General features: G+C 49.2%; 2 protein-coding genes across 5 annotated transcripts; both read left to right on the top strand.

Moving 5' to 3' along the window:
* Positions 1–1,124: 1,124 nt before the first annotated feature.
* On the top strand, positions 1,125–4,011 carry HRURF (HR upstream open reading frame). The gene is made up of 2 exons (XM_078149636.1): positions 1,125–1,346; positions 3,451–4,011. The coding sequence occupies exon 2, from the start codon at positions 3,905–3,907 to the stop codon at positions 4,007–4,009; it is 105 nt and encodes a 34-aa protein (XP_078005762.1). The 5' UTR covers positions 1,125–1,346; positions 3,451–3,904; the 3' UTR covers positions 4,010–4,011.
* Positions 4,012–4,049: 38 nt separating this feature from the next.
* On the top strand, positions 4,050–23,937 carry HR (HR lysine demethylase and nuclear receptor corepressor). 4 transcript variants are annotated; one of them, XM_020975773.2, is made up of 19 exons: positions 4,050–4,139; positions 6,590–7,234; positions 7,583–8,366; positions 9,586–9,736; positions 9,892–10,082; positions 13,926–14,090; positions 14,366–14,455; positions 14,696–14,811; positions 15,171–15,252; positions 15,546–15,709; positions 15,992–16,210; positions 16,436–16,601; positions 17,477–17,546; positions 17,754–17,884; positions 18,200–18,319; positions 18,431–18,546; positions 22,131–22,295; positions 22,815–22,943; positions 23,144–23,937. In XM_020975773.2, the coding sequence occupies exons 2-19, from the start codon at positions 6,629–6,631 to the stop codon at positions 23,204–23,206; spliced, it is 3,528 nt and encodes a 1,175-aa protein (XP_020831432.1). In that variant the 5' UTR covers positions 4,050–4,139; positions 6,590–6,628; the 3' UTR covers positions 23,207–23,937. The 4 variants fall into 4 exon arrangements, 3 of the variants coding, with proteins under 3 accessions (XP_020831432.1, XP_020831431.1, XP_020831433.1); XM_020975772.2 differs by having other exon boundaries at positions 18,431–18,555; XR_002322254.2 differs by lacking the exon at positions 18,431–18,546.
* The last annotated feature ends 3,938 nt before the right edge of the window (positions 23,938–27,875 follow it).

The raw sequence follows: 27,875 nt of genomic DNA, 5'->3' as shown, positions 1-27,875 counted from the left end.
CATTGCCATCCTTCACCCAGCCTGGATCCCAGTGACCCTAGCTGGGCCTCTGGCTCCATCTCAGCCCTCCCAAGGGCACGAATTCTTTCCTGGGTCCACCCACCTACCCACCCACCTTCTTTTCAATCTATCCCTTCTGACATGGAAGGCCACCTTACCTTCCTTCCCACTTTGGCCTCTTCTTCTGTTCTGTTGCTCCTCTTCTTCCTCTGGTTCTCTCTCTCCAGTGTTTCTTCTCCTCCATCTCTCCATCACTCCTTCCCCCACCCACCCTAACATCTCCTGCCAGCTTCCTATGACAGTCTTTTCCTTCCATCTCAATCACTGCTTCCCTCTTTAAGTCTCAGTTTCTCCCCTCCCCACTACCCCCACCCCGCTGTCTCTGCCCTCCATGTGCACAGCACACACATGGCCCTGTTGCTGTATTTTTAGATGCCAGTTTCAGCAGCGTAATTAGCCTCTTGTTTCAACACAGTCTTGGCCCTGGCCAGGGCCAGGTTGTCCTGGCTGGCATTGCCCCACCCTGGGGGGGGGAGGGGGAAGGAAAGGGGAGGAGATGATAATTCAGTCCCTTCCCCCTACTCAACCCCTAGGGTCAGAGCTTCCAACAGCTGACCACAAATGACAGGGCCCCAGAGTGCAGCCACAGAGATGCCCACTGCTAGGGGTGTGGTTGGTGGGGGGGGGGCAGGAAGAGCCTGGTCCAGAGACACTCCTTTTGCTCAATTCATGGGGAGTGCGGGTACTCAAAGTGGTTGGTTAGTACAAGGTGAAGCAGCCCTGAATTAAGGCATCCTAGAGGCAGCTCCCTCTCCCTCAATTCAACACACATTTATTAAATGATTTACTGTCTGAGCGTGGTTAGAGTTTTTATTTAGGTGGGGAAAGGGTTATGATTAGAAAAAGGAAGCGAAATCATGTTAGGGAGGTGGGTGAGTGGGTGAGAGAGGAGAGTTGTCTGCCACAGAGCTTTTCTTCAGCATTAAAATCATCTTCCAACAAACCCCTCCCCTCCCCATGACCCATTTCTTCTCCCCCCCCAACCCCCACCCAGGTTCTTAGGGGCTCCGATGGTATTAACCCCCAACAGTCCCCACCACAGGAAAGGCAGCCAGCCTCAGCTATCTGTGGGATAGAGGGGCTGGGGAAGTAGGGCTAGGTGCCCAGACAGCCGCATGTGTAGGAGGGGATGTCCTCGGATGCCCTCCACCCGGCAGTCCCAGCTCTGACGTGGGTGCCCCCCCTTCCCTGCCCAGATTAGTGGCAGCTTGGCCTGGCTGTCCGGGGCTGCCCTCCCCCGCTCTGGGGGCTGCTCCAGTGGAGGGAGGCCTGGCTGGCCTGCCCAGGTAAGGGACTCTGGGGAAAGGGGTGAAGGTGGGTGGAGCTCCCAAATGCCCGTATGTTTGTTTGTGTTTGTGCTTGTCTGTGTGGGGGTTGGTTCAGGTCTGTGTCTGGGCACGCCTATGTTTTGGGTATTGGTCGGCTTGCCTTTGTGTGTGCGTCCATTTGTGCATCACTTTTTCCTGTGTATATTTGTGTCCTTCATGTGTATTCCCACAGTGCTGCTCCACTCTCGGGCCAAGAGGTGCCGACTGAAAGGCCCTGGGCTCTGGTGTTGGCCCAGGAGAGCTAGACTGGAAGCCAGCATTAGGTGGGTGGGGCTGTGGAGGGGACTCTCACTGCACCCCATTGCCCCTACTTCCCAAGTTCTCTGACAGCCTATGCTGGGAACAGTGTCCAGGAGCAGTCAGGGTAAAGATGAGTCACAGACCTTAAGGAAAACTACCTGGCCTATCACCCAAGGGGGCCTGTCCTCACCCACATCAGGACTTGAAGAAGTGGGGCTTGGGACTTGAGTCTCACCAAGGGTCCTTAGTCTCCTAAGGCCTAAGCCATAGGCTTTCCCCACTGGCACTCTCTAGCCTGCCGGCTGCTGGCTGGGGGACACCAAGAGAAGATGGATGTTACAATCCTGCCAAGTACCCCGGCCACATAGTGCCACCCTCTTGTACTCCCAGAAGCTAATCTCAGGATGTATATTGGGAGGGTGGGGGTGAGGGTCAGGAATAGAAGTTCTGGTCTCTCCCATCTTCCAGACATGCCAGACCCAAGCCAGTCCAGAAGGAGAGGGAGTTACCTCCAGACATGGAGGCTATAATGCTGGATGAGAATCTATGTTAATATACCATAGGCTCTGAATGGCCCCCGCTTCCTGGGAACTCTTCTCTCTGCCCAAGTCCCACTCAGTAGCCCTTCATCTTCCAACTTCTTCCTTCTCCTGCCTCTCACAAGTCCTTAATAGGTTGTCTTCTTTCTGACTTGGATCTGCACTGATGGAAGCATGTCTCAGGGGTCCAAAGAAGGAACCCTGCTCCCCTTCTTCCCCTTCCCTCCCACCTGAATCCTCCCATCTAATGACAGTAGCTAGCTTTGTGGATCAGGGATAGGTCCTAACGCTACCTTGGTCCCCAACTGGATAGAGGGCTGCTCTCTCCAGATCCTGACTTAAGAGGGTAAGGGATGGGTAATAGGTGCCCAGGTGAAGGGAAACGCCTCTTGAGCTTGTGTATGTGTATGAGTCTGTCTGGCTGTCTGTGAACCTGGTTATGCTTCTTGAACCACCCCCACAGAAGAACCCTGATGCTTCCTTGGGTGGAAGGGTACCTTACTTTCCCATTTCCTCTCCCACTCTTGGGTCCCTCCCTCTGGGCCACTCCCATCAACTGCTCTCCTGTATTGGGCCTAGAAGCCCTGGGAACACTGGGTAGTAGAATAGAATCACAGGATGTCACAGTGAGAAAGGACCTCAGAGAGCATCTCCTCCAACCCCATCATTTTACAAATGAGGAAACTGAGATTCAGGGAGAGCTTATATTGTCCTTCAAGCAGGGTCTGGCTAAGGGAGAGAGTGTTAGGGTGTAAGGGGTGGGGGTTAAGATGGAAAGGTGCTCCTAGGCGCAAAGGGAAAAAAGGGGAAAGGGATACATACATCTGTGTGAGATAGACCTCCCCCCCATGGCATAGAACAGATGTTTCCCATCCTTGACCCCATGAGAACCTGACTGCTACTGCCAGCAATGACACTGCCCCTTCCTTTCATGCCCTACCCTGGAGGGGGAGAGCCCCACCCCATGAATCCTGCCCAGCCCCTCCCGCCCTTTGCTCCAGTTCCCCAGCTTGGCTCCTACTAGCGGGGTGCTGCCCGCCTGCCAGGCTCCGGGCCGGCCCACGGGAGGGTGGGGCCGCTGGGAAGCTGGCACGTTGCCCTGGGGGAGCCTCTCTCAGCAGGCGCCCGGGTGCCGCTGATGTGGGGGGAAGGGGGGAAACAAAGGGCTCATTCTCTGGGTGCGCAGCCGGTGGCATCGCAGGGGCGTTGGCGGAAGCCCTGGGGGGCCAGGAGGGGGCAGGCCTGGGCGGGGCTGAGGAATCACGGGCTCCTGTTCCCCCAAGGGTGCAGGAGGAGTAAACCAGCGGAGCAGCTTTTCGGCTCCCCAGTTGCGCGTCCGGCGATGGCGATAGGAGGTCCCGCTGCGCTCTCCGTGCCGCTTGATCTATACTAGCCGCGCTGCGCTGCGCTCCTTTGGTGCCACCTTCCAGGGCACCCTGGTCGTCCTCCCAACGACCCCTTTCCCTGGCCTCTCGGCCGCGTCCCCCCGACTCTACCTTTTCCAATCCGGGGCGCCTTCTCCCCCCGGTCCAGCTTACTCTCCCCTCGGGGAGCCCGTTCCACCCAGCCCAGCCCACTCTCCCTCCGGGGAGCCCTCTCCCCCACCTCCGCCCAGCTCACTCTCCCTCCGGGGGCGCCCGCTCCCCCGGCCATCTCCCTCCATCCCCGGGGCACCCGCTCCCCATCCCCGACCCGGCCCGGACCACCCAGAGGCGCAGCACGGAGTCTCGGCGGCCCATGGCGCAGCCCACAACCTCAGCCCAGAAGCTGGTGCGGCCCATCCGCGCAGTGTGCCGCATCCTGCAGATCCCGGAGTCTGACCCCTCCAACCTGCGGCCCTAGAGCGCCCCCGACGCCCCGGGGAGAGAGGGGGTGAGAGGACCCCGCAGGCCCCAGAGGTGGCTCATGGGGAGGGCGCGTCCAGCACTAGCCAGGACCCCCGCTGCCCTCGCGCCAGGCCCCAGCAGCACAGGTGAGTACTTCCAATGGGACTGAAGAGAGCAGGGGCATCTGGGCTCCAAGAGAGTATTGAACTGATCCGTCAAATTGTCTCGGACCCATGTGCCTCTGTATGTAGTTTGTTCGTCCCTGGGGCAGCATTCCCACTTTAAATCGGCCCCCTAGAAAAGCAGGGAGTGCTGTTTCTGAAGTTCCCACTCTTCTTACTCTTTTCTTTTTTCTTTCTGTGACACTGGGACCCCTAGACTGGACTGGTGCAGCATTCCCCTGAGAAACAGTGTTAGCCCTGTGTCATGCTGTCATGCTAGTTTCAGTGACACCTGTCACACCAGTCTTGGTACTTCCCTGCTCTGCCTGGGAGTTTCCCTCTTTCCCCTCTGTCTCAGGCTAAGTGGCTCTCTCCCTGTCTCTTCCTCTTCTAAGGGACATTATTACTCCCTGGAGTTAGGAAGACCTCACCTAAGCCAGCAGGGATGTCTCTTCATTTCCCTTCACTTCCCCTCTCCATGGAGCTGTCTCAGCTTTTGCCAGGAGCAAGGACTCACCTGAGCCCAGGGGGAGATTTCAGACCCCATCAGCTGTTCTGGGCTCCCTGGGGGAGCTAAATGGGATAATCTTAGAGGACCAAGAACAGGCAGAGTTTCTACCTGGCATGGCATGCCAGGAGAGTTGCCAAAGTAATGGCCTCAGCCCTAGGGTGCATTCCTCCCTAGCAACTTCTTTTTACCAGATATATACTCTTTTCACTCCTGGAGGCTAGGATGGGACAATTGGAACAGAGCTAAGCCTCAGTTTCCTTGTCTGTAAAGTGAGGGGATTGGAGATAATCTCTGAGGTCCCTTGCAGTTTTAAATATTATGCTATGGTCATGACTCATAGGTTCAAGATTTCAAAGCTGGACGAAACCTTACAAACCATTTAGTTAAATTTCCTTAACCCAGAGAAAGAAATTGAAAGAAAGTCACACATTTAATAAGATTCAAGAGCCAGGACCCAAATCTTCTGATTCTCAGTCTTATGGTTTTCCATAAAGGGTTCCAGACCTTTCTTCTGGGCTCTCATTTTCTCTTCTTTAACATGCTGGTGAAGAGGAAGTCCTAGGTTCTATCTCCTGATGATGTAGTGAAAAGAACACTGAATTTGGTAGAGCTTCTGAGGTAGGTCTGAATCTAGGCTTTGCTGCTCACTAACTCATGTTCCCTTGAGTGAGCCATTTAAACCTCTCAGAAGCTCAGTGCCTTCCTCTGTACAATGATGTGATTAGACTAGATATTTTCCACTTTCAAATCTATGCTTTTCTGTCCCCTCACCCCACCCCAAGTGTGTGGTACTGAAGAGCTCTGCCCAATCCAATCCAATCCCAATTCAGTCTAAGAAGCATTTATAAACTGTGGATTAGGTGTGAGGCACTATGGTAGGTGATGGGATACAAAGATGAAGACGAAATTGTCCTGCCATTTATCATTTAACAGCTAAGTACATAAATGGAGATTTGAGGAGGGAAAGATTACTAATGACTAAGGGGGCCAGGAAAGGCTTCCCACGGCAGGTAACACGTAAGATGAGTCTTGAATAAACCTTAGGATTCTAAGAGAAGAAGGTGAGGAGGGAGTGAGTTCCAGTGGAGGGGCACAGCCTGTTCAAAGTCATGGAGGCCGGAGATGGAATGCTGAGTTTGGGAAACAGCGAGTAGACCAGTTTGGCTGGAACAGAGAGTTCATGAAGGGGTGTAACATGAAATAAGCCTGGAAAGGTAGGCTGGAACCAGACTGGGAATGGCTTTAAAGGCTAAGCTGAGAAGTTTAAAATTTTATCCTAGAAGCAACAGGGAATCATTGGAGATCCTTGAGTGCAGGGGAATGACATAGTCAGTCTGATACATGATCTGACTTTTTTACGTATGATGTTACATATTGGAGTAAGATATTTAGGTTTATAGGCTATTTTCCACCAATAACCAACCGCAACTGCATACTAATAAATATGGAACAGACAGTTGAATATTACAAACATGAAGCAGTTTTTCAGCCAAGATAAAACAATCTATATCATTAGTGAATTATGTTTCTATTTACTGATTTTCTAGTCAGATGAAACTGATGGTACAAATGTTTAAAGATGTTAAAAGATACAAAAAGCAATAATAAAAAGAGCCCCCAACTCCACTCCTCCTGTTCCTGTTGAGGTTCCCTGGCTTTTGTGGAATGTGGCAGGGAGTAGGGGGAGAGGTGGGGAGGAGAGGGAAGCAGAGCGTTGCTTCTTCAGAGTGGGGGCATCAACATGTCCAGGGTGGGAAGCTCAGGGCAGTGTGTGGGAAGGCAGCTTGGTGCCTAGTCGTTGGCTTGTACTTGCCTTACCGGTTTGTGCTGACTCGATGCCGCCAGGGTGGGGCTCTCTTTGTACCAGGCAACAGGGATGCCCAGGCAATGTGCCTGAGCCCATGCTTTCTTGGTTTCGTCACAGGGAGCCCCTTTGTGAGAGCCCCATGAGGGCAGAGGCATCATGGAAAGCACACCCAGCTACCTGCAAGACGCCCCCACCTGGGAGAAGCCAGCATCAGAGAATGGCATCAGACAGGAGCCAGGCACTTTGCCACGGGGTCCACACCATGGACCTCTGTGCCTGGGGGAGCCTGCTCCCTTTTGGAGAGGCACCCTGAGCACCCCAGACTCTTGGTTTCCACATGGCTTACCCCATGGCTCAAATGACCCACTTCCATTCTTGGGGGGTGAGGGACCCCGTAATGGTGAGGGAAAGGCTGGATGGTTGGGGGTCAAAGAGGGGCTTCGATGGAAGGAAGCAATGCTAGCCCACCAGCTGGCACTCTGTGGGCAGCCATGTCCACCCCGTCATAACCTCCTGCCCCCAGAGCAAGGTGGCAGCCACCCCAAGAATGACCCATTGGCTTTCCGGCCTTTACATTGCCCCTTCCTTCTGGAGACCAAGATCCTAGAGAGTACCCCTTTCTGGGTGCCCACCTGCCTGCCTCCTTACTTGGTGCCCAGCCAGACCCACAATCGGCCTTCTGACTGGCCCCTAGCTCCTTATCCTTGGGCATACCTGGGGGCCCAGCCCAAGAGTCCTCCTGCTTTCAACTCAGGAAGCAAGGTAAGGACTGGAAAGTGTTGAGAATACCCACAGGGAACTCAGACTGGGGAGGCTGTAATAAAAGGAAAGAAACAATTGATTCTTTGGGATCAGTGAAAGCTCTTCTTCGGAAGAATTCCACTCAATTCGACAAATGTTTATTGAGAGTCCTACCTTCCCATACAAGCACCAGATTAGAGGCCATGAAGGCTGGGTATTTTAACTCAGAGACCTAGCCTGGGACCCCAGAATCAATTTCAAGTTAACTGTCCTCCATAGATCATTTCTTCATTTCCGCATTTCCCTATTCCATCCCTCTCTATTAAGAGCCAAAGCCAGTGCCCAGCTTACCCCTTTTTCTCCCTTTAGGGCTTTTATCACAAAGATCTAGGCATACCTCGCCTGGCAAAAGAGATGATGACCACTGCTGAACCTGGGTTGTTGGGCGTAGCCCCTGGTGGGCATCTTCAGAGAACTGGAGAGATGGATCGGTCACTACCCTACCAAAAGGATGGGGAGTCAGGGGCCAATGGGCACCAGAACCTTTGCCCACTTCTTGGGGGGTGCCCAGATATAATCAACAGCCGGACCATCTGGCCTACTCACACCCCAGGCTTTGTTCATACTCTTGGAAGTTCCTGGGTAGTGCCTCGAAATGGGAACCTCAGAAACCCCCAACCAGGGCCACCCTCTGGGTCAGAGTGCCCTTCACCAGGGCAGTCTGTCAATCAGGTGGGCTGCTGTCTGTCCCATCTACCTGCTGGAGACGGGAGTCATAGCCACTGTGGAAGGTGCCAGGCAAGCACAGAAGGTGATACTAGTGGGACGGCTGGGTCCACTGAAGAAGTCAGCAAGCATCCTGGACCTGGGACCTGCCCCCCAAGCCACCCTACCAAGCTAAAGAAGACCTGGCTCACTCGGCATTCTGAGCAATTTGGGTGTTCAGCTGGGTGCCCAGGGGAGGAGATGGGCCCAACCACTCAGGTTGGGTCCCTCAAGAGGGAGGGAAGTCCTGAGGTGGGGGGAGTAGCTCCCAAGCGCCCAGCTGACTCCTTCACAGGCAGTGAAGGGCAGGGGGCTGGGAGTTGGCAGGAAGTTTTGGAACCACCACCTGGGAGCAAGGCTGGGACGACAGAAAATGAAGGCTGGAGAGGTGAGGAGATTGATGGCAGCTGGGACATCTGGGACTTGGGGAATCAGGGCAAGAGCTGGAGGGTGAGGCTTGGGGTGGGGTTCTGGCCCTGTTTCATACTCAGCAGGTCCTTTTCCAGTTGCTTACTATACCAACATCTAGACTGTTTTTCCATCTGGATCCCACTGACTCTTTGGGGACTTTGTAGTGCCTCCGAGACTTTGGGCACACTTCTGCCCACATCTGGATTCTTTTTTTGTTTACCTGCCGCATCACTGTGTTGGGACTGATATCTGACCTCAACACTAACCTAGTACTTTGCCATGGCACTCCCAAACCCTAGCAAAAGAAGGGGCAGTATAGTTCTGATGCAGCTCCTTCCAAGTCATCTTGGAGGAGCTTCTGCTGACCCATGCTCTCTGAGCCAAGAACTGTTCCTTCTTTTGTCCAGTTGGATCATGGACCCCAAGCTGGGTCTCTGTGTGCTTTTGACTAATTAGGCCATTATTCCATTGCCTGGGCTCTCTGATGTCTCTTAGACACTGGAATCCCAGTGCCACATTGGTGTTCTCCAACTTCACCTGGGGGATAATTGCTACTTTGAAGCGACAGTCCTCTTCATCTGTTTTCCTGAATTGTTAGATTTCAGCAAGTCAGGTGGAACTATTTTGCCTTTTGGATTAACATGCCTGAGATAGACCTGTCCCAGCTCCTTTAACATCTGGATCGCTGTACCTCTGGACCTGGGCTCCTCTGGACCTCTCAAATCCCTAAGCCTAGGCTGATTCTGTTTTGATGGTGTCACCTTGTGGGACTTCTCACAACTGTGACCTGAGTTGGGACTGTGCTATCATTTTTGCCTACTGGTGGTTGCCTTGGAACTCTCTCACGTCACTCTGGTGATGGTATCGCTACACCCACAATTGGAACTATCCAACTTCTTCACTGGCTAGATCACTACTCTTGGGCTGGGATGATCACCCTTACCCCAGTCTTGGACCCCTACCCCCAAAACACTAGGCCTCCTTCCCCGTTCTCTGTTTACCGTCATTTGGGCCTTTCTGTGACCCATTTCAGCTGGTTTGAGAATCATTGCTCACAGAACCCTGGGCTAAGGAGGAGGGTAGGTGGGGCTGTAGTGCTGGGAAAGGGGCTGAAGGGTAATAAGGGAGGCTGTGATTGGTAGCATTCTTTCAGGTAGATCAAAGGAGAGTCCTGACAGTATGTATTATCCCCTCAGGATTCCTGGGCAGCAGGCCTGGCCTTGATGGACTTGAGCTCCAGAGTGTGCCTTGCACAGCTCTGCCAGAAGGAATGACCCGTTGCCAGAGCTGTGCCTTTGGGGAAAGGGAAGATAAAGGGATGGCTTGTCACTTTCTGAATGTTCGAAGGTGAGTCTTTGCCAGCACCTCCCCCCCATACCCAATTTCTCTTGCAAGACTTCCCTGTTCTAGGATTCCCCTTCTTCCAGGCTCTGGCACCCATTTCAATTCTTCAAAGACTCTTGTTTACGGATCCCTCTCCTTTGCTTCTCCCTACTCTCTAGGTTACCTTCAAGTGGAACAAGGACAGCAGAAGGTGAAGCTGGCCAGTCTGAGGAGGGCAGAGGCCTCAGGCCAAGTCCAGACACCATGCTGAGCGTGCATCTTGCCAAATACCTGCTGAATAGCCTGGGAGACAGATTCTGTAGACTACTTCGGAGGGAGCGGGAAGCCCTTGCCTGGGCTTTGGAGGAAGGTAAGCAAGAGTTATGATCAGCAGCTGATTGCTTACTGTATACGACAGTAAACAAGGAGGAAACAAGGTTACTTTGCATCTATTCTTGTATGTACTCTGTACTTTATGTGTATATACACACACACACACACAGACACACACACACACACACACACACACATACACAGTATCTATTTATGTACATATTGTCTCCCCTAATAGAATGTAAGATCCTTGAGGGCAGGGACTGTTTATACTTTTTTCTTTGTATGCTCAGGCTTAGCCCAGTGCCTGGCACGTAGTAGGTACTTAATAAATGCTTGGTGTTTGTTGATTGGCAAATCTGTCTAAGCATATACCTAATACATGGCTAACATTTATGCACATTTGCTATGTGCCAGTCATTATGCTAAGCACTTTACAATTATTATCTCATTTGATCCTCATGACAACCCTGGGAGGTAGGTGCTATTATGATCCTCACTGAGGCAAACAAAGGTAACGTAACTTGCCCAGCCCAGGGTCACTTAGCTAGTAAGTGTCTGAAGCTGGATTCGAATTTAGGTCTTGCTGACTTCAAGCCCAGGGCTCTATCCACTGTACCCCTTAGCTTCCTAAATGAGTGCTATGTAGTTTGGGGAACAAAGGCACTGGAAAAACTGGGGAGATCAGGAAAGGCTTTAAGTAGAAGAGGGTATTTGAGTTGTCTTGAAGAGATGTCTCACAGGGTCTTGGCTGTCCTCTGCTCATTAATCCTTTACCCCTTTCCCTATATAGTTTGTCCACTGATATTTCATACTATAGTCACACAACCAGTCAGCAACTGATGTGAAAAAGATGTGGGGATTTCAGTGAATTGCTAGGAACTCAGTATGATTCAGCGATGTGATCATGGAGCCAAAGCATCTGTCACAATCCTAAGCACCAAGAGGTGCTTGGTGTCCAGAACAAGAAAGGTCACAATCCTGCTGTATCCAACCCCATTCAGAACACTTCTAGGATATCATGTTCGCTTCTGGGCACTGCATTTTGGGAAGGACACTAATAGGCTAGAGCAAATACAGAAGAGATGACCAGGTTGGTGAGAGCGTGTCTAAGACAATTGGTGGAGAGAACTAGGGGTTGTGGAGCCTGGAGAAAAGAATGCTTTGGAAAGACATGGTAATTATCTTCAAGTATTGGAAGGCTCATATAGAAGAGGGATTAAGTTTATTCCATTTACCTCAAGGAGTGGAGAACTAAAATCAGTGGGGAGAAGTGACAGAGAAGCAGATTTGAATACAATAGAAGGAAGATTTTCTTAAAAATCATCTGTCTCAAAAATTGAATGGGGATACTTACGAGTTAGTAAATTTTGCTTTACAGGAAGCCTTCAAGTAGATCCTGGCTGGCCACTTGTCAAGGATGTGTGGAGGGGGTCCATCCACTGGGCAGAATGATTAGCTTGGCTTCATTTCACAATAACATGACTTGGGACAGCTAGGTGGCACAGTGGATAGGGTGCTGGCCCTGGAGTCAGGAGGACCTGAGTTCAAATCAAGCCTCAGACACATAACACTCACTAGCTGTGTGACTCTGGGCAGGTCACTTAACCCCAATTACCTCATTAAAACAAAACAAAACAAAACACAATAACATTGCTAATGCATTCAAAAAAGTTCTATACAGTTGTCAAATCCCTCCCCGCCACTTCCACGTATCATTCACTTGTAACATTCGTAGCATTGCTCCTATTGAGCCTGCCTGATACTGTTTTGCATGTTTTGGAGAAACTAAGTAATGAGAGGCAGCTAGTTGGCTCAGTGGATAGCACACTGGGCTTGGAGTCAGGAAGACCTGAGTTCAAATTTGTCCCTAGCTTACTTACTAGCTCTGTGACCCTGGGCAAGTCACTTAACCTCTGTTTACCTTAATTCACTGGAGAAGGAAATGGCAAACCCCTCCAGCATCTTTGTCAAGAAAATCCTATGGACAGCATTGGTGTGACATAGTCCATTGGGTCACAAAGAGTCGGACAAGACCAAACAACAACAATTAATGAGAAGCAGTGTGGAATAGTTGATAGTGAGCTGACCTCAGAGTCAGGACAGCCTGGATTCAAGTCCCTCTTCCATTACACATTGGCTAGGTGATCTTGGACAAATCACTCACCTTCTCAATGCCCCCAGGCGACTCTCTAAAACTACCAGCTGGGCAGTTGTTCATTGGCATTAGTAGAGGAAGTTGGCTCACTGGGAGTTCCCTACAGTGATGAAATCACAGATCTAAACAGAATAATAATAACAATGATGACCTACCTATACTCCTTATTGTAGCCTTTTCAAGGTCCTCAGTGCAGAACTGAACTCATAGCTGATACTCAATTAATACTCAGAGGAAATGGAGGGGAAGGAGAGAAAGAGTAAATATGAGAATGACTGAACAAAGAGATGTTGGAGGAGGAAGGGAAGGGAATAAGTATTTATGTAGTGCCTACTATGTTCCAGACACTGGGCTAAGGGCTCTACACATATTATCTCTTTTGGTCCCTCACTACACCTTGGGAGGTAGGTGTTATTATTATCCTTATTTTACATTTGAGGAAACCGAGGCAAACAGAGGTAAAGGGTGACACAGCTAGTTTGAGGTGGGATTTAAGGTCAGTTGTTCTTGACTAAACCCAGCACTGTTCCACTACCTGTTGAGTTTGGGATAAATATCAAAGATTGGCCCAGGAGTTAATGGGAAATGATTAGGAACTGATTGGTGGACACAAAATTTTTGAGCTGTTAGGCTGCTGTTGCTTGTATTTGTAGCCAGACTCAGTTTATTGGTTGGAGGGGCAGTTAGGTAGCACAGTGGATAGAGCTTCAACCCTGGAGTCAGGAGGACCTGAGTTCAAATCCAACCTCAGACACTTACTAGCTGTGTGACCCTGAGAAAGTCACTTAACCCTGCTTGACTCAGTTTCCTTATCTGTCCAATGAACTGCAGAAGGAAATAGGGTTTGCCAAGAAAACCCCAAATGGGATCATAGAGAGTCAGATGCAACTGAAACTGAGCAACAGCAATCAGCTGGAGAGGCCTGTCGGGCAAGGCGGCCCTAGCACAGTGGAGAGAAGACGGGATTTGGAGTCTTTTGACCTTGGACTAAGTCTTGGCTCTGAGACATCATTATCCGCGACCTTGAAGCAAGTCACTAAATCTCTGAGTTTCATTTTCCTCATCTGTAAAACAGAGGTGGAGGAGGATGGGATGATATTATGCATTTGCCAGCTTCACAGGGCTATTCCGAGGATAAAATGAGATAATACATTTAAAATGTTTCTTAGACTCTATTACATGTTAATGAGACCTTTGGTAGGCATGGCAAGGACACTCTCTGCAGGGATTAGAGAGGTCCCTTTATCCAGGTTTATCATTATTAAACAACTAAGATTTATTAAGTACCTACTATTTGCTAGGCATTGGAGTTATAAGACAAAAATGGAATGATCACTGCCCTTGAGGAGTTTCCATTCTAGTGGGGGAGATAACATGTACACAGACAAGTTAAAATGGAATAAATACAAGATATTTGGAGGAAGGAAGATGCCAGCAGCTGAGGGTGGTGGGGATTGGGCGATGCTTCACATAGAAGGCAGAGCTTGTAGGAAAGAAGCTCTCTCCCTCTGATGCCTTGGAGTCATAAAGGGCTTTAGAAATGGAAGGTCGTCTGATTAGCTCCTTCCTTCCCCTACTTCTCTGCCAGGCTTATGGTTTACCTTCATTCTTTGGGAAGGGTGAGATGATGACCAAAACAGCTCCTATTCCCTGACCCCTCTGAGGAGGACTTCTTTGGCCAGATGCTAAGTTCTTTGGTTTTTATGCATGTTTTCTCTACAGTGGGGGAGCCCACCCCTTCCTCTGTGTCATGGGAGGACCCCAGTGCCCCAAGATCCTGTAGCCGCTGCTACCGTGGACTCTTCAACACCCACTGGGGCTGCCCTCACTGCTGCTACAGGCTCTGTTTGGCCTGTGGCCATGTTGGGAGGGCCAGGGACACCACAGGTATGGAGTGAATGCTTGTCTGGGAGTCCAGAAGAAGGAGGAATGGGAAGACAGGGTCTGAGCCAAGCTTAGCCCCATCCCCAGCCCTAGCCTCCATTTAACACCATCTGAGGTAGCTGCAGACAGACAAACAACCCTACCAGGGAGTGTCTGTAATTAAGCCAAATTAAACCTTACCCTCAGCACATCCTTGCTTTGTAAGAGCTGATTTTTGTGACCTTTGGGTTTTTTTTTTGCTGCATTGACCTCTGACCTCTCTGTTCCCACCTCAACAGGCCCTCAGGAGCAGCCCCCGGAGGGGTGTGCCCACAGCACTGGACATGATGCCAATTCTCTTACGCTGACCCAGTTTGTCCCCAGCCAGGGTGAGCCAACTGGGGTGTAGAGTACTTATGGCAGGAACCAGAGGGACCCCACCTAGAGAGCAGGAGAAGCTCTCCTTTCCTTCTGCCTCCTGCATCCCTCCCTGATCCCTGATGCCTCCTGGTTTTCCAGTCTGGGCTGGGAGGGATAGGGAAGGGAGGAACTCCATTGCTACTAGTCTCAGATGTCTACCTTCTTCCCCATTCTGAGAGGTGACTTCCTTCCTTCTCTTACGCCCTCAGACTTGGCCGAGCTGAGCGCCAAGATGCACCGAGTCCGGGCGAAGTTTGACATCCGAGGGCACTGCCCTTGCAAAGCCGATGCTCGAGTGTGGGCTCCTGGGGATAGAGGACAAAAGGTAAGAGCTGAGAAGAAGAGATAGGAATGGCAGGGGAGAGTCCCAAGGGACCTTGGGGTGGAGGCGGGGCAGCCTGTCTCTGAGCTCCACACATTTTAACACGTTTTTCTTGGTACATGAAGCCATGTGGCATGAATACCCTAAAGGGGCCACCAGTTATACTTGGTGATGGTGATAAGAGCTGGGTGAAAACAGGCTTTTTGTCCTGTGCTCTGCGCTGTGGGTTTGGGAGCACTGTGGGGGGGCAGGAAGGATTTATGGGAGAAATTTTTCCTCTTACCCCATACCTCCCTAATCACCCCATTGCTTACTTCTAAAGTTTTTGTTGGATTGGGGGTGGGTGGGGGTGGCTTTGACAGAAGGAGCCAACAGAGAAAACTTCTGCAGCCCCACAACCCCCTTGCAATGGTGAGGCACACAGAACCAAGGGAATCAAAGAAGGTGAGCCCTACTTGCCTCACCTCCAGAGCTGTTTGAGAACCTGGGCTGGGTAGGGGGGGCAGGGAGAAAGAGAGGACTTTCCCCTAACAGGAGCTCTAGAGTTGGGAGGTCTTCCAGGACCATGTAGAGGTAGAAGAGGGGGATAGGTATGATAGAACCACTTTGGAATGAATGTGGGGAGGTCCTTAGGGAGTAGGTGGGGCGAATTTGTAGGTAAGGGAAGTAGTGTGTTTTGTATAGACCGGTGTGACATTCTTGTCGGGCCTCTAGAATCCTAGTCTTTACTTCCACAGAGGCCACAGACTCCACTGAAACTCCAGGAGAAGCCCAAGGAGGCCGGGGATCCCTGCCCTGCCCCTCCCTCTGTGAACTTCTTGCCTCCACTGCTGTCAAGCTCTGCCTAGGCCATGAGCGCATCCACATGGCCTTCGCCCCTGTGACCCCAGCCCTGCCCAATGTGAGTGCCTGGGGGGAAGATCTCAGGCCCTGGGGGACCACTGAATTAGCAATGGGCTCAATTTGGTCTCTCTCTGGACTCACTTGACTGTAATCTCATGTTGACAGATCCCATGTTGACAACAATCCCATGTTGACAGAAGCTGTGTCTTATCTAAATTTAGCCAGTATTGAGCACAGTGCTCTGTACTGAGTAGGTGCTTAATAAAAGTTTTTAGTGTTACATGAAGGCAGAAGAGGGGAATGTGAGGAATTGTATTGACCCACATCCTGTGGTGTGCAGGATGATCGAATCACCAACATCCTGGATAGCATCATTGCCCAGGTGGTGGAGAGGAAGATTCAAGAGAAGGCACTGGGGCCAGGGCTTCGAAACGGCCTCGGCCTGCCCCGCTCTCCTACTCCACATGGCCTGCCTTCTCGGGGAGCCCTGCTGTGGCTTCAGGAGCCCCAACCCCGACAGAACTTCCACCTCTTCCAGGAACACTGGAGACAGGGCCAGGTGAGGTCTTACTCCTGGCTACCACCACCCAGCTCACCCAAGTTCTTCTTACCCTAAGCCCTTCTTAGCTCCTTGTAGACAAGGGAGACATTGTTCCAAATCTGTCTTCTCCTTAGTCTCACACAAGTAAATTATATAGCCTCCTTCCCTAAGTCCAGGCTATGGCCCTTTCTTGGATCCATTCTCCTTTCCTGGTTTTTCTCTCCCTAATTCTCCCCACTACAGCCCGTGCTGGTATCTGGACTACAGAGAACTCTGCAGAGCAGCCTTTGGGGGCCAGAAGCCCTCGGGGCACTGGGGGGCAAGGTGCAGGCTCTGAGCCTCCTTGGGCCTCCTCGGCCTACAGACCTGGGTAGCACAGCTTTCTGGAAGGGTTTCACCCGGCCAGAGGGTGAGTATCCCTGGACTGCCTGAAGGGAGAGGGAGAGAAGGGACACACAGCTCTGGAGATAGGAGTGAGGATTCAGATGGGGGTGGTGGTAGTAGGGGATAAGATAGAATGGACAGATCCCTCAAGTTCTCAGAAAAGAGCCTTGTTGGAATCCTGTCCTTGACACTTCTTTGCTATGTGGCTTTGGTGATCACATAACTTCTCTGAACCTTCAAACCTTTGTATGCCAAATGGGATGTCTATGGACAAATTACATGGAACCTGTCAGGTTTCTCAGATCATAGAAGCTAAGAATGGCTGGGCCTGATGAATACTTGGGTGAGAAACCACCTGGAAATACCAGGTGCTGCAGATTAAGAGAGTGGCAGCTTGTTAGAGTCAAGGAGACTCAAGAAGACCTGCCCTGCCTCTGACATATAAGAGGCTGTGTGACCCTGGGCAAGTCACTTAACTCTTCAGTGCCCCAGGCAACTCTCTAAAACTCAGTTGTAGAATGGCTTCCAGTCTTCTTTAATGGAGGGAATTTCCTCTTAGGGTTGTTGTGAGGAAGATGCTTTGTTAACATAAAGCATGATATTATGTAAACTATTATCAATGATGATGGGAATAGGAAAAGAGATAGACCTAGGGATAGGGTTGGATTTTTTGAAGCCAAGAGAGAAGAGGGAGAGGGAAAGGGAGGGCAGGAGAAGGGGGGGAAGGGGGAGAGAGAGAAAGAGAGAGAGAGAGAGAGAGAGAGAGAGAGAGAGAGAGAGAGAGAGAGAGAGAGAGAGAGAGAGAGAAAGACATCTTGCTGTTCCCCCTCTTAAAAAACAAAAGAGCAAGCTGTTTAGACTGAGTCCCACCTCCCTAATAGCCTCTTTCTCTTCTTCTAGCTCGTCCAAAGGTAGACAGTGGGTCCCTTCTTCTTTTGCACAGAAATCTAGGCGAGCCAGAGTCCAGCAGGTGTGTATCGGCAGAGGAGCCAGTTTGGTGTCTCCTCCACCCTCCCCTGTATTGGCCCTTGTCTGTCCCTTTCTCCTCCTGGCTGCTCCTGCCTCTCCTTCATTCTCAGATTTGTCTTTCTGGGAGCCTGCGTGGGGTTTCTTGGTAGAGAGTGCTTAGGATAAAAATTGTGGGTGTGTTAAGTCCCTTCCTCTCCCCCTTCCACAGATTAGAGAACCTGACTGCCAGCCTGCCACTCCCAGAATATTGTACCAGCCATGGGAAACTCAACCTGGCTTCCTACCTCCCTCCTACCCCTACTCTCTGCCGACTAGAGCCACAACTCTGTGCCTCTTATGGTGAGTCTGTAGGCTCCCTCTGTTCCCAGTTTCTCCTGGCCACAGCCCCTTCCTTATGGCCTATAGCTCTTCATGTCCTCCCAGGACCATCTGCAACTGTATCCCTAAGCCTTCCTCTGGGGCCCTGTTGGGAACCTGTACCTGGGTTCTGGCAAACTCAGTGACTCTAGTTTTCACACCCATGACTTCTCTGTGCTCAGGTTCCCATGCCCATCACAGTTAAAGGTCTAACTCCAGCCCCGTTTCCCTGGGTCAGGTACTACAGTCTGGAATTGCCTTGTGCTCTTAACCTTCGCCCACCCCTCCCCATGCCAGGTGTGAGCCCACAGCACGGGCACCTGGGGACCAAGAATCTGTGTGTGGAGGTAACAGATCTCATCAGTGTCCTGGTCCACGCAGAAGCACCAGTACCTACTTGGCACCGGGCACAGAAAGGTATATTTCCATAGCTGGAGTAGAGCGGAGTGAGGTGGTGGGAGGAAGCAGAGAGGTGAAGGGGGGGCTCAGCTCTACCCCCAACCCCAACATCCTTTTCTCTCCTCTTAGAACTCCTGACATGCCTGGAAGGTGAGGGGCTGTGGTCCCCAGGTAGCCAGGTGGGCGCTGTGTGGCATGTGTTTCGGGCACAGGACGCCCAGCGCATTTGTCGCTTTCTCCAGATGGTGAGGAAGGTGGGATAGGCGCTGAGCAGCCCCTTCCTACTTCACCCCACTCCAATAAATCTCTCCTTCTGGGTTTCATTCCAAACTTCTAAAATCTCTTTTCTAGCCTTACCATTTCTCTTCAGTCCACAAATGTAAGGCACACAGTCAAACAGCCAATGTATCGGCAAGCATTTGTTAAGAACTTCCTTGTGCCAAGCACAGTCCTAGGTTTTGGGAATACAAAGACAGAAATGAAACAGTCCCTGCCCTCAAGGAGCTGACAGTCTATTGGGAAAGCTAACACGTACACATAACACAAAATAAATGCAAGGTAATTTGGTGGGATTAGGAAAAGCTTTATGTACAAAGGGGAACTTGAGCTAGGTTTTGAAAGAAATTAGGGATTCTTGGAGGTGGAGATGAGAATAGAGTGCATTCTAGACATGGGGCAGTCCCAATGCAAAAGGCACAGAGATAGGAAATGAAATGGAAAGTGTGAGCAACAGCAAGAAGGCTAATATTTCTGATTAAAAAGGAGTAAGGTATAATTAAACCAGAAAGGTAGGCTGAGGCCAGCATGTAAAGGGCTTTAAGTGCCAATCAGATATGCACTAAACAAGACAGTACACCTACCAAGCAATAGGCAATGATACTGGGTGGTATGTAAGGTGGTGCTATCAGCATTTAGAAAAAGAGGTCATTGAGGGCCAGAGGGTTCAGTGAAGAGTTTGTGAAGGGGCATTCCCCAATTTCCTCTAAGGAAATGCTTTTTCATTTTTATTTTGTCCCAGTGTGTTGCTAAGCACTATTCCTAGCTGCCTTCTGTAGACTAAAAACTGGTTAATATGGGGGAGTCTTCTCCTGGAGTTTTTGATGAGTTCTTGAATGGGGCAAAGGGAGGGTGCCTCTGGAGGGTAATGGCATTCCTACCTTGGGAGTGAGGTGAATGTGGGTATAATGGCACCTCCCCACCTAATTGGGATAGGCTTCTTGGAGGCAGTGATCTTTGAGAGGCTTCTAGAGAAGGTGACAATGGGAAACAGCTTGGATTGGAGGGTAATCACAAACTCAGTGTTGACCTTGAATAAGTTGAATAAGATGTGGAAGCATGTGTAGGAGACAGCCAAGGGAACCAAGAGGTGCTTGGGGGAATTGAGGGAGCCTGCTTCAGTGCTCAACAAAAGGGTGGCTCTCCCTGGGAAAAGTCTTGGCCAAAAGTCCTTCATCACAAACTTTGAACATATTCCATTATACATACATACATAATACACATGTGTGTGTGTATATATATATATATATATATATATACACACACACACACACACATACACACCCTTTCTGGGGTTAATCCACCCAGGGATACTAGTCTGGTCAAGGCAGGGCATTCTGTGATCAAAGACAATTCTGGGCAGCCCAGCTTTGTGTAACTCAGGAGGCAGAACTTCCTCAGGCTTCCATATCCACCATAGGGTAGACCTTTAGTAAACTTAGGACTCTAGCCCAAACTGTAGTGTAGACCTGAATTCCTAGATTGGCTGTGGAAGCAGATTAGCTTTCTTGAAAACTCTGTACTGTATTAGTCTGCCTGGAGCTCCTCTGGACTATAGGGGTCACGTGGCACATTCAGATCCATTGAAGACTGGACCCACTATGGGCTCTTGCTAGTCCAGAAATAGATCTGTGTGAATGGAGAGGAGAGGGGAGAGGTTGTAGGGAGCAGGAGTGGTGGGTGGAGAGGGTGGCCTTCACCTAGCTTTTGAGCTGCCTAGAATGCCTGCTTCAGGTAGGGAAATCCACAGGGAATAAGAGAGTTTAGATGTAATAATAATAATAATTTATCTGACATTGACATTGCTATAGATCTGAGAAGGACCCTCCAAAGCCATGTAATCTGGCTCATTTTGCAAATGAGGAAACTCAGGCCCAGACAGGTTGTATCTGCTCAATGTTATATAGGTGGTAAATGAGAGAGTCAGGATTTGCATTTAGGTTCTCTCACTTCAAATCCAGCACTCCTGGAAGTCTGCAAAGAGCTTCACATGTAACCTCTCGTTTGACCTCATTACAACCATCTGAAGTAGGTAATACAGGGATTATCATCCTAATTTTACAGGAGAGGAAACTGAGGCATAAGAAGGTAAGTGACTTGCTCATGGTCACACAGCTTGTAACTGTCGGAGGTGGAATTTAAACCCAGGTCTTCTTGGCTCTTTGTTTAAAACCCTATTATTCCCAGCTGCATCTCAACAAAGGTATGAATTTATTACAAGTTGCAGGAAAAAAACAACTTTTAAATGGAGGATTCTAATTGGTTGGCTATAAGAGAGCAATGCAATTCAACTCAACCGATCAATCGACAGGCATTTGTTAAGCACTTAATATGGGCCAGGGCTTGTAGATACAACAAAAATGAACTAGACCCCGCCCTCATGGAACTCAGGTTCTATTGACTGAATTCAACAAGTACATTATAGGCATTTGCACAGCTGAGTCTTAGGCTAGAGTCAATGGGGGAGAAAAGAAAGGAATAGGACTCAATCCTTGTCCTCCAAGGAGTGCATCGTTGCCGATTCCCAGAGATGTAAGAGACCTCAAAGGCCACCTACTCCAACCCACACCTGAACCAGTGTTCCATTTCTAATGTCCCCAGCAAGTGGTCATGCAGCCTTGGCTTGCAGGTCTGCATGGTGGGGACCCCACCATCTTCAAAGACAACCCAATCTGGTTGAAGTGACAGGACCCACACATAGAGAGAGGGAAAATAAAAATACAAGGAATAAATGTTCCCTAACCGAATGTGCCATAAGAGCTCTGAGGAAAAAAAAAAAGGATCCTTGTGGACTCTAACTGGTTTGAAAGAAACGGGGAAAATTTGCATAGGCAGAGAGGAAGGTGGAGAATTAGAGAGCTGGGTTGGAGCACAGTGGAGAGGGTGCCCGGCCTGAAAGATTTGACTTCAGATGCTTACTAGCTGTGTGATCCTTGCCAAGTCACTTAACTGCTGTCTGCCTCAGTTGGCCTATCTGTAAAATGGGGATAATAGTGGCACCTACCTCCCAGGGTGGTTGTGAAGACTGAGTCAGTTAACATATGTAAAGTGCTTTATAAATGCTATTATTAAGAGGGCCTTACAGTCATTTGCCATGAGAGAATAAGGGATTTAAACTGAGTACATTACCTATTGTTACCCAGTTTCTGAGTCCTTAATCCCTCCCTCCTTTCTCCTCAGTCCCATCCTCTCACATTTCTCAGCCTGCCAACCTGAGCAACCCTCAGCCCTTCATCTCCCTATTTCTGCCTTTTTTTTTTTGCCATCCCAGCAGTCTCAGGCCTAGATATTCTTCAGCCTGGAGCTACACTGTTGTCCCTGCCTCCTTTTTCTTCCCCATCTCAGATCCCCTTACTATTATCTAAGTGATGAAGTCATCCAAGGGATCCAGCCTTGGGTAAAATCCACATTTACAGTATCCTCCTAGCAGCCCTGGCCTTTGTTAGTGGGGAAAGTGGGAGGCAGGGGAAGAGGCAACATACCCATGCGAGCTCCTGATTCTCCGACATCCCTCTCAGCTGTAACTATAGGAGCCTCTGACTTTCTTTGCTAGGTGTGCCCCACTGGAGCAGGCACGCTGGATCCAGGGTCCCCCGGCAGCTGCTATTTGGACACTGCACTTCGGAGACGCCTTCGGGAGGAGTGGGGTGTGAGCGGCTGGACCCTTCTGCAGGCCCCTGGCGAGGCTGTGCTGGTGCCCGCAGGGGCCCCTCACCAGGTCTGGGCAGGCAGGGTGGGAGATTGGCCTACTCAGAATAACAATCAATCCCTGACCTTTGCCTAAACTCTACACTTTACATCCAACATCAGAACTGTAGAGATGGGAGGTAGCAATGGTTTATTAGGGGAAGTGGTCTGTATAATAGATGGGAAGAGCATGGGATTTGGAGTCAAAAGGATCTGGGCTCAAATCCTGGATCTGCTAATGACTACCTGTGTGACCTAAGCTCTGTGGACTTCAGGTCCTTCATGGGTGAAACAGATAATCTCTTTAAAGCAGCTTCTGTGATCAGCTCAGTGCCCTTTCTGCCGTATTCCTTACTTGAAGATGGTACTAGCTGTCTACAAGGTGCCCCTTGTTACACTCAAACCTGTACCATCGGCCTTGCCCCCTAAGAGAAGAGTCCAAAGCATGGGAGGGGGTATCAGAGAAGTGTTCATCTAGAACTTGAGGACCACAGAGCATATCATTTTTGTGACTTCTCTCTCCTACATATCCCTCTCCTCCCTGGCACAGGTTCAGGGCCTGGTGAACTCAGTCAGTGTCACTCAGTATTTCCTGTCTCCTGAGACCATTGGCCTCTCTACCCAGCTCTGCCACCAGGCACCCAACCTGCCGCCTGACGCCCGCCAGGTTTATAGCCAGGTGAGGGCCTCAGTTAGGACACTACTCAGTGCTCTTTAGTGTTGGGGGACTGGACTGTGGGAAAGATGGCATCTTGTGCATTTGACAGCCCTCAGCTGTGGATAAGGGTTAAAGGGAAATTCCTGGGTGGAGGAAGCCATCTGCCAGAGCCAATTATGGAGCAGCACTTGATACATCCTCCTCTTTTCTGTCTCTCATAGATGGACTGGGCCATATTTCAAGCGGTGAAGGAGGCTGTGGGAACCTTACACGATTCAAAATAGGGGGAACCCAGTCATTCAGGGTGGGAGGGGAAGCACAGATAAGACAAAGCAAACACCAGCATGCCAACTGGGTGTTTGGCCCAGCAACTCATCCCTGGGTATCAATTGGGGAAGATGCTAAAAATCTTGGGAACCAACCCCATGGGCATCCCTGTGGTCACAAGCAAGGCATGATCTCCCAAGGCGGCCTGCCTTGAACCCTACAACCAATCCACAGAGTTCTGCCAATGCTTGTGTATGCTCTGATACCACTCTGCTCATCCACCTAAGGCTGGCACTGAATGAGGGCTCAGCTCTTCTGATATGTGTTCTCCCTCCTCCTCTAGTACATGGTCTCAAATGCCCACAGGGATCCCAGGACAAGAAAAACAGTCCTTCCCAGGCACCTGGGTGAACTTGGGAAATCAGTCTGACTTAAACTATGCCACTGCCTTCTTGCCCTCAGCACTCTACTTTTGCCCAAATTCTTTTCCCCATCTTCCCAATCCTAGATGAATTCCCTGGGGATGTCCTTTCCACCATCACCCTTTGCCAAATGGGCACTGTGAGGCAACAGGAATCTTCCGGATTCTACTTGCCTTATAGAGGGGCTAGGAGGGCAGGGGATTAGATGGAGGTGAGGGATACTCCAGAGCTTGCAGGGTCTGCTGGCGGGACCATGGTCTGGGTGGCACTGCCCCTCCCTTCCTTATGAGTTTGAGTACCCATTAAAGTTTGTGTTGTTTTGTGAATACTTTCTGTGTGGTTGGCATTGCACACAACGTTCACATACCATGAAGGAAAGATTGGATTCCTTCCTTATGTTGTGGGAAGGGAGAAAGGCTATGGAGATGTTGGGATGGCTCCCTACCTCCAGATACCTCCATGGCCCTATTCCCAATGATTCCTGTGACCAGGTCCCTCACCTGGATGTTTTATGCTCAAGATGAACTGACTAGAAGATGGAGCCTTCATTGTTGATACCAGCATCAAGGACTCGGATGGGGTGACCCTGGGGAAACCAGAGCAGTAGGCCAGCCAATCAATCAGCAAGTATTTATTAAGCACCTACTGTGTACCAGGCACTGTGCCAGGCCCTGAGGATACAAAGGCAAAAGTAAGAGCATTTTTGCTCTCAATGAGCTTATGTTCTTCTGGGAGGTGGGGAGGGGGGAAGGAACCAGAAAACACAGAAGCTCCCTGTCTGATCTCATCGGCTCCCATAGGTGCAATTATAATATCTGTGCAAATAATTGCTAGATCTAGAAAGCCAGTCTTACTGATGCTTCTGACGCCGTGGACCGAGTGTCCCGTAGGCATCTCAAATTCAATCTGTCCGAAAGAGAGCTTGCTATTTTCCCCCGCCCCCGTCCTCCTCCTCTTCCAAAATTTGTACTGTTTGGGGCACCATCATCCTTCCAGTCACCTAGGTTTGAAACCTCAGTCCCGCCCTCACCTCCTCAGTCTCACTCGTTGTGCATGGCCAGTCAGTGGCCAAATCTTGGCTTTTCTATCTCTTCGATATCTCCTGTTTGTGATCTCTTCTCTATACTCACACACCCTAGTTCAGGCCTTCGTCAGCTCCTGCCTAGATTATTGCAAAAGCTCCCTAATTGGTCTCCCTGCCTCAAACTGCTCAGCCCTACCTCCTTCCCACTTCGATGAACTCCAGTGGCTCCCTATTGCTTCTGGATCAAGTATCAGACGCTTGGCATTTTAAAGCCCTTCACAGCCTGGTCTCTTTCTACCTTTCCAGCCTGCTTACACATTACTGTCCTCTATGTACTCTATAGTTCAGCCATTCTGCCTATTTGCTACTCTTCATGCATGACCCTCCATTTCTCATCTCCTGGCCTTTGTATTATTGCCTGTCCTCCCTGCCTCCTCACCTCCACCTCTCAGAATCCTTGGCTTTTCCTTAATGACTCAGCTCAAGCATCACTTTCTACAGGAGGCCTTTCTTCATTCCCCTGGCTTTTGGGGATTTCCCCTTTAAAATTCCTTTGCATCTACTTTGTGGGTTTTTTCCCCCATGTACCATGCACATTCACATTTTCTCCTCCATTAGAATGTAAACTCCTTGAGGGCAGACTATTTTTGCTTTTTCTTTATATCCACAGCACTTAGCTGAGTAACTGGCACATAGTCAGTGCTTAATAAATACTCAGTGAATAACTGATCTCTCTTGTGCTCTAAAACACACACCCCTGCTCATTCCTGGAGGCCATTGGTCAGCTCTTCAGACCAGCCAGGCCCTGCCTCTTTGCTGCCTTCCTGAACTCACAAATAAGCTGGGGCAGGGGAAGGGGAAGGAGCCGGAGCCATCTGTTCTTGGCCTGCATGGGTGGTACCAGACTTGACCTGTTCTTTCATGGACATCTCTCCTTCTGTCTGTCTGCTAACTCGTTTTGTCTCTCTTCTCCATTATATGTCTCATCACTATGTACACCTTTGTCATCTCTCCACACTCTTCTGTTGCTATTCTTTATCCCTGGGATTGTACCCAGAGATATCTGCCTGGATGAGAGAAATTGCTCATTCACATTAAAAAGGTTATTGCTGTCTCCAGGACAGTTTAACTAGATGGCCTCCAGACTTCTTCCTCCTATTTTTTGAAATACCCTCTTCTTTATACTTGGTTAGGACCCAAGAACTACTCTCTCATCCATTCCCATCTGATTTGTTGCTTATGTTTGATACAGAATTTTCGTGTCCTAAGTCCAGAATTCACAAACCTCTTATCCAGTGGAGAGACCCACATGGGGAAAGCAGCAGGGGGATCTCACAGTTCAAGCTCCTCCTTTTACAAAAAAGGAAACTGAGACTTAGGGTGAGTAGGTGACTTTGGTCATACAGCTAAAAAGTACTAGGGACAGAATTTGAACCTAGGCCCCCGGTCTCCAAAGCTAATGCTCTTTCCATTGCCTGCAAACATGGAGAGCTTCCTTTGTATGCAAAGACAGTGTCTTACCTGTGATGGAGAGCAGTGGGAAAGTTTCCCTGAGCCATTCAGCTTTTCTTGTGATTCCAAGCTACCTGGCACCTTCCTAGGCATATTCATTTAATTAAAAGAAAAAATTAGTTCAATCTATTTCAATTTATTTCAACTAATTTTTCAATTAATAATATTCCAATTATTGAGGGAGTTAGGTGGTATAGTGGGTAGAGTGCTAGGCTTGTAAGTTAGGAAGACTCCTCTTCATGAGTTCAAATCTGGCCTCAGACACTTGCTAACTGTGTAACCCTGGGCAAGTCGCTTAACCCTGTTTGCCTCAGTTCCTCATCTATAAAATGAGCTGGAGAAGCAAATGGCAAACTGTTCCAGTATCTTTACCAGGAAAACCCCAAATGGGGTCACAAAGAGTTGGTTACAACTGAAATGACTCAACTACAACATTTGCATTAATAAACATTTTTTCTCTCTCCTAGTCCTTCCCCCAAATGAAAAGAAAAGGGAAACCCTTGTAAAAATATGCATAATCAAGCGAAATAAATTCCTGCATTGACCGTATCCAAAAATTGATTGTTTCATTTTGCATATTCAATCCATCACCTCTTTGCCTGGAGGTAGGTAGCATAGTTCACTGTTAGTTCTCTAGAATCATTTTTGGTCACTGCATTGATCTACATTTTAAAATCTTTCTCATTTATTTGTCTCTACAATATTGTTACTGTATACATTGTTCTCCAAGTGTTTCACTTGGCAGCATCAATTCATGTAAGTCTTCCTAGGTTTCTCTGAAATAATTTCTTTCATCATTTCTAATGGCACAGTAGTATTCCATTCCATTCATATAGCATAATTTGGTCAGTCATTCTCCAGTTGATGGACACGTCTTCAGTTTCCAGTTCTTTGCCACTGTAGAAAGAACTGCTATAAATATTTGTATACATATAGGTCCTTTTCTCCTTTTTTTAATCTCTAGGCCTAAGAGTGATCTCTCTAGGGCAAAGAGTGCCCACAATTTAGCAGCTTTTGGAGCATAGTCTCAAACTGCTTTCCAGAATGACTGGATCAGTTCACAGTTCCATCAACATTGCATTAATCTGTCTGTTTTCCTGCAGTCCCTCCAATAATGTTTATTTTCCCTTTTTTGGTCACATTTGCCGATTTGAAGAAAGTAAGATATTCAATTCAACACACCTTTATTAAGCATCTGCTATATGCTGGCACGGAGGTAGAAGATGGAAGATTGAGTTTCTGGCAGGCTCCCCACCCCTGGCTAGGAGTCCGATTTGGTTGGAACTCAGAGTTTGTGAAGGGGAGTCATGTGAAATAAGGCTGGAAATGTAGATGGGAGCCAGATTATAGACAGCCTTAAATGCCAGGATAAAGAATTTCTATTTAAAAAAAAAAGAATTTCTACTTTACTCTACAGGCAATGGGGAGCCATTGAAAAGATTTTGGGCAGAGGCATGATGTGGTCAGACTCATGTTTTAGGAAGATTATTTTGGTAGTTGTTTGAAGGCTGGGCTGTAGAATGGAGATATTAGAGATGGAAGAACAATTAGATTCTATTGTTATTTGTCTTAATTTTTTTTTTGGTGAGGTAATTGGGGTTGTGACTTGCCCAGGGTCACACAGCTAGTAAGCGTCAAGTGTCTTGTCCTTCACTTTCGAAGAGGGCCGGTGACATCTTGACTTGTGTATGAAGATTAAAATGAGGCACAAAGTTATCACCTCACTCT

The sequence above is a fragment of the Phascolarctos cinereus genome, unplaced genomic scaffold (assembly GCF_003287225.1).
Source record: "Phascolarctos cinereus isolate Bilbo 61053 unplaced genomic scaffold, phaCin_HiC Scaffold_2;HRSCAF=192, whole genome shotgun sequence".
In the NCBI taxonomy this organism is placed as follows: Eukaryota; Metazoa; Chordata; class Mammalia; order Diprotodontia; family Phascolarctidae; genus Phascolarctos; species Phascolarctos cinereus.
Note: the sequence above shows the minus strand (reverse complement) of the source record. Positions and strands in the feature narration are given on the sequence as shown.

Excerpts from the sequence above, each read along its gene's own strand:
- HRURF (XM_078149636.1), top strand. The coding sequence starts at position 3,905 with ATGGCGCAGCCCACAACCTCAGCCCAGAAGCTGGTGCGGCCCATCCGC.
- HR (XM_020975772.2), top strand. The coding sequence starts at position 6,629 with ATGGAAAGCACACCCAGCTACCTGCAAGACGCCCCCACCTGGGAGAAG. Across the intron at positions 14,091-14,365 it reads GAGGGCCAGGGACACCACAG|GCCCTCAGGAGCAGCCCCCG; the intron begins GTATGGAGTGAA and ends CCACCTCAACAG. Across the intron at positions 18,556-22,130 it reads TTCTCCAGATGGTGAGGAAG|GTGTGCCCCACTGGAGCAGG; the intron begins GTGGGATAGGCG and ends TTTCTTTGCTAG.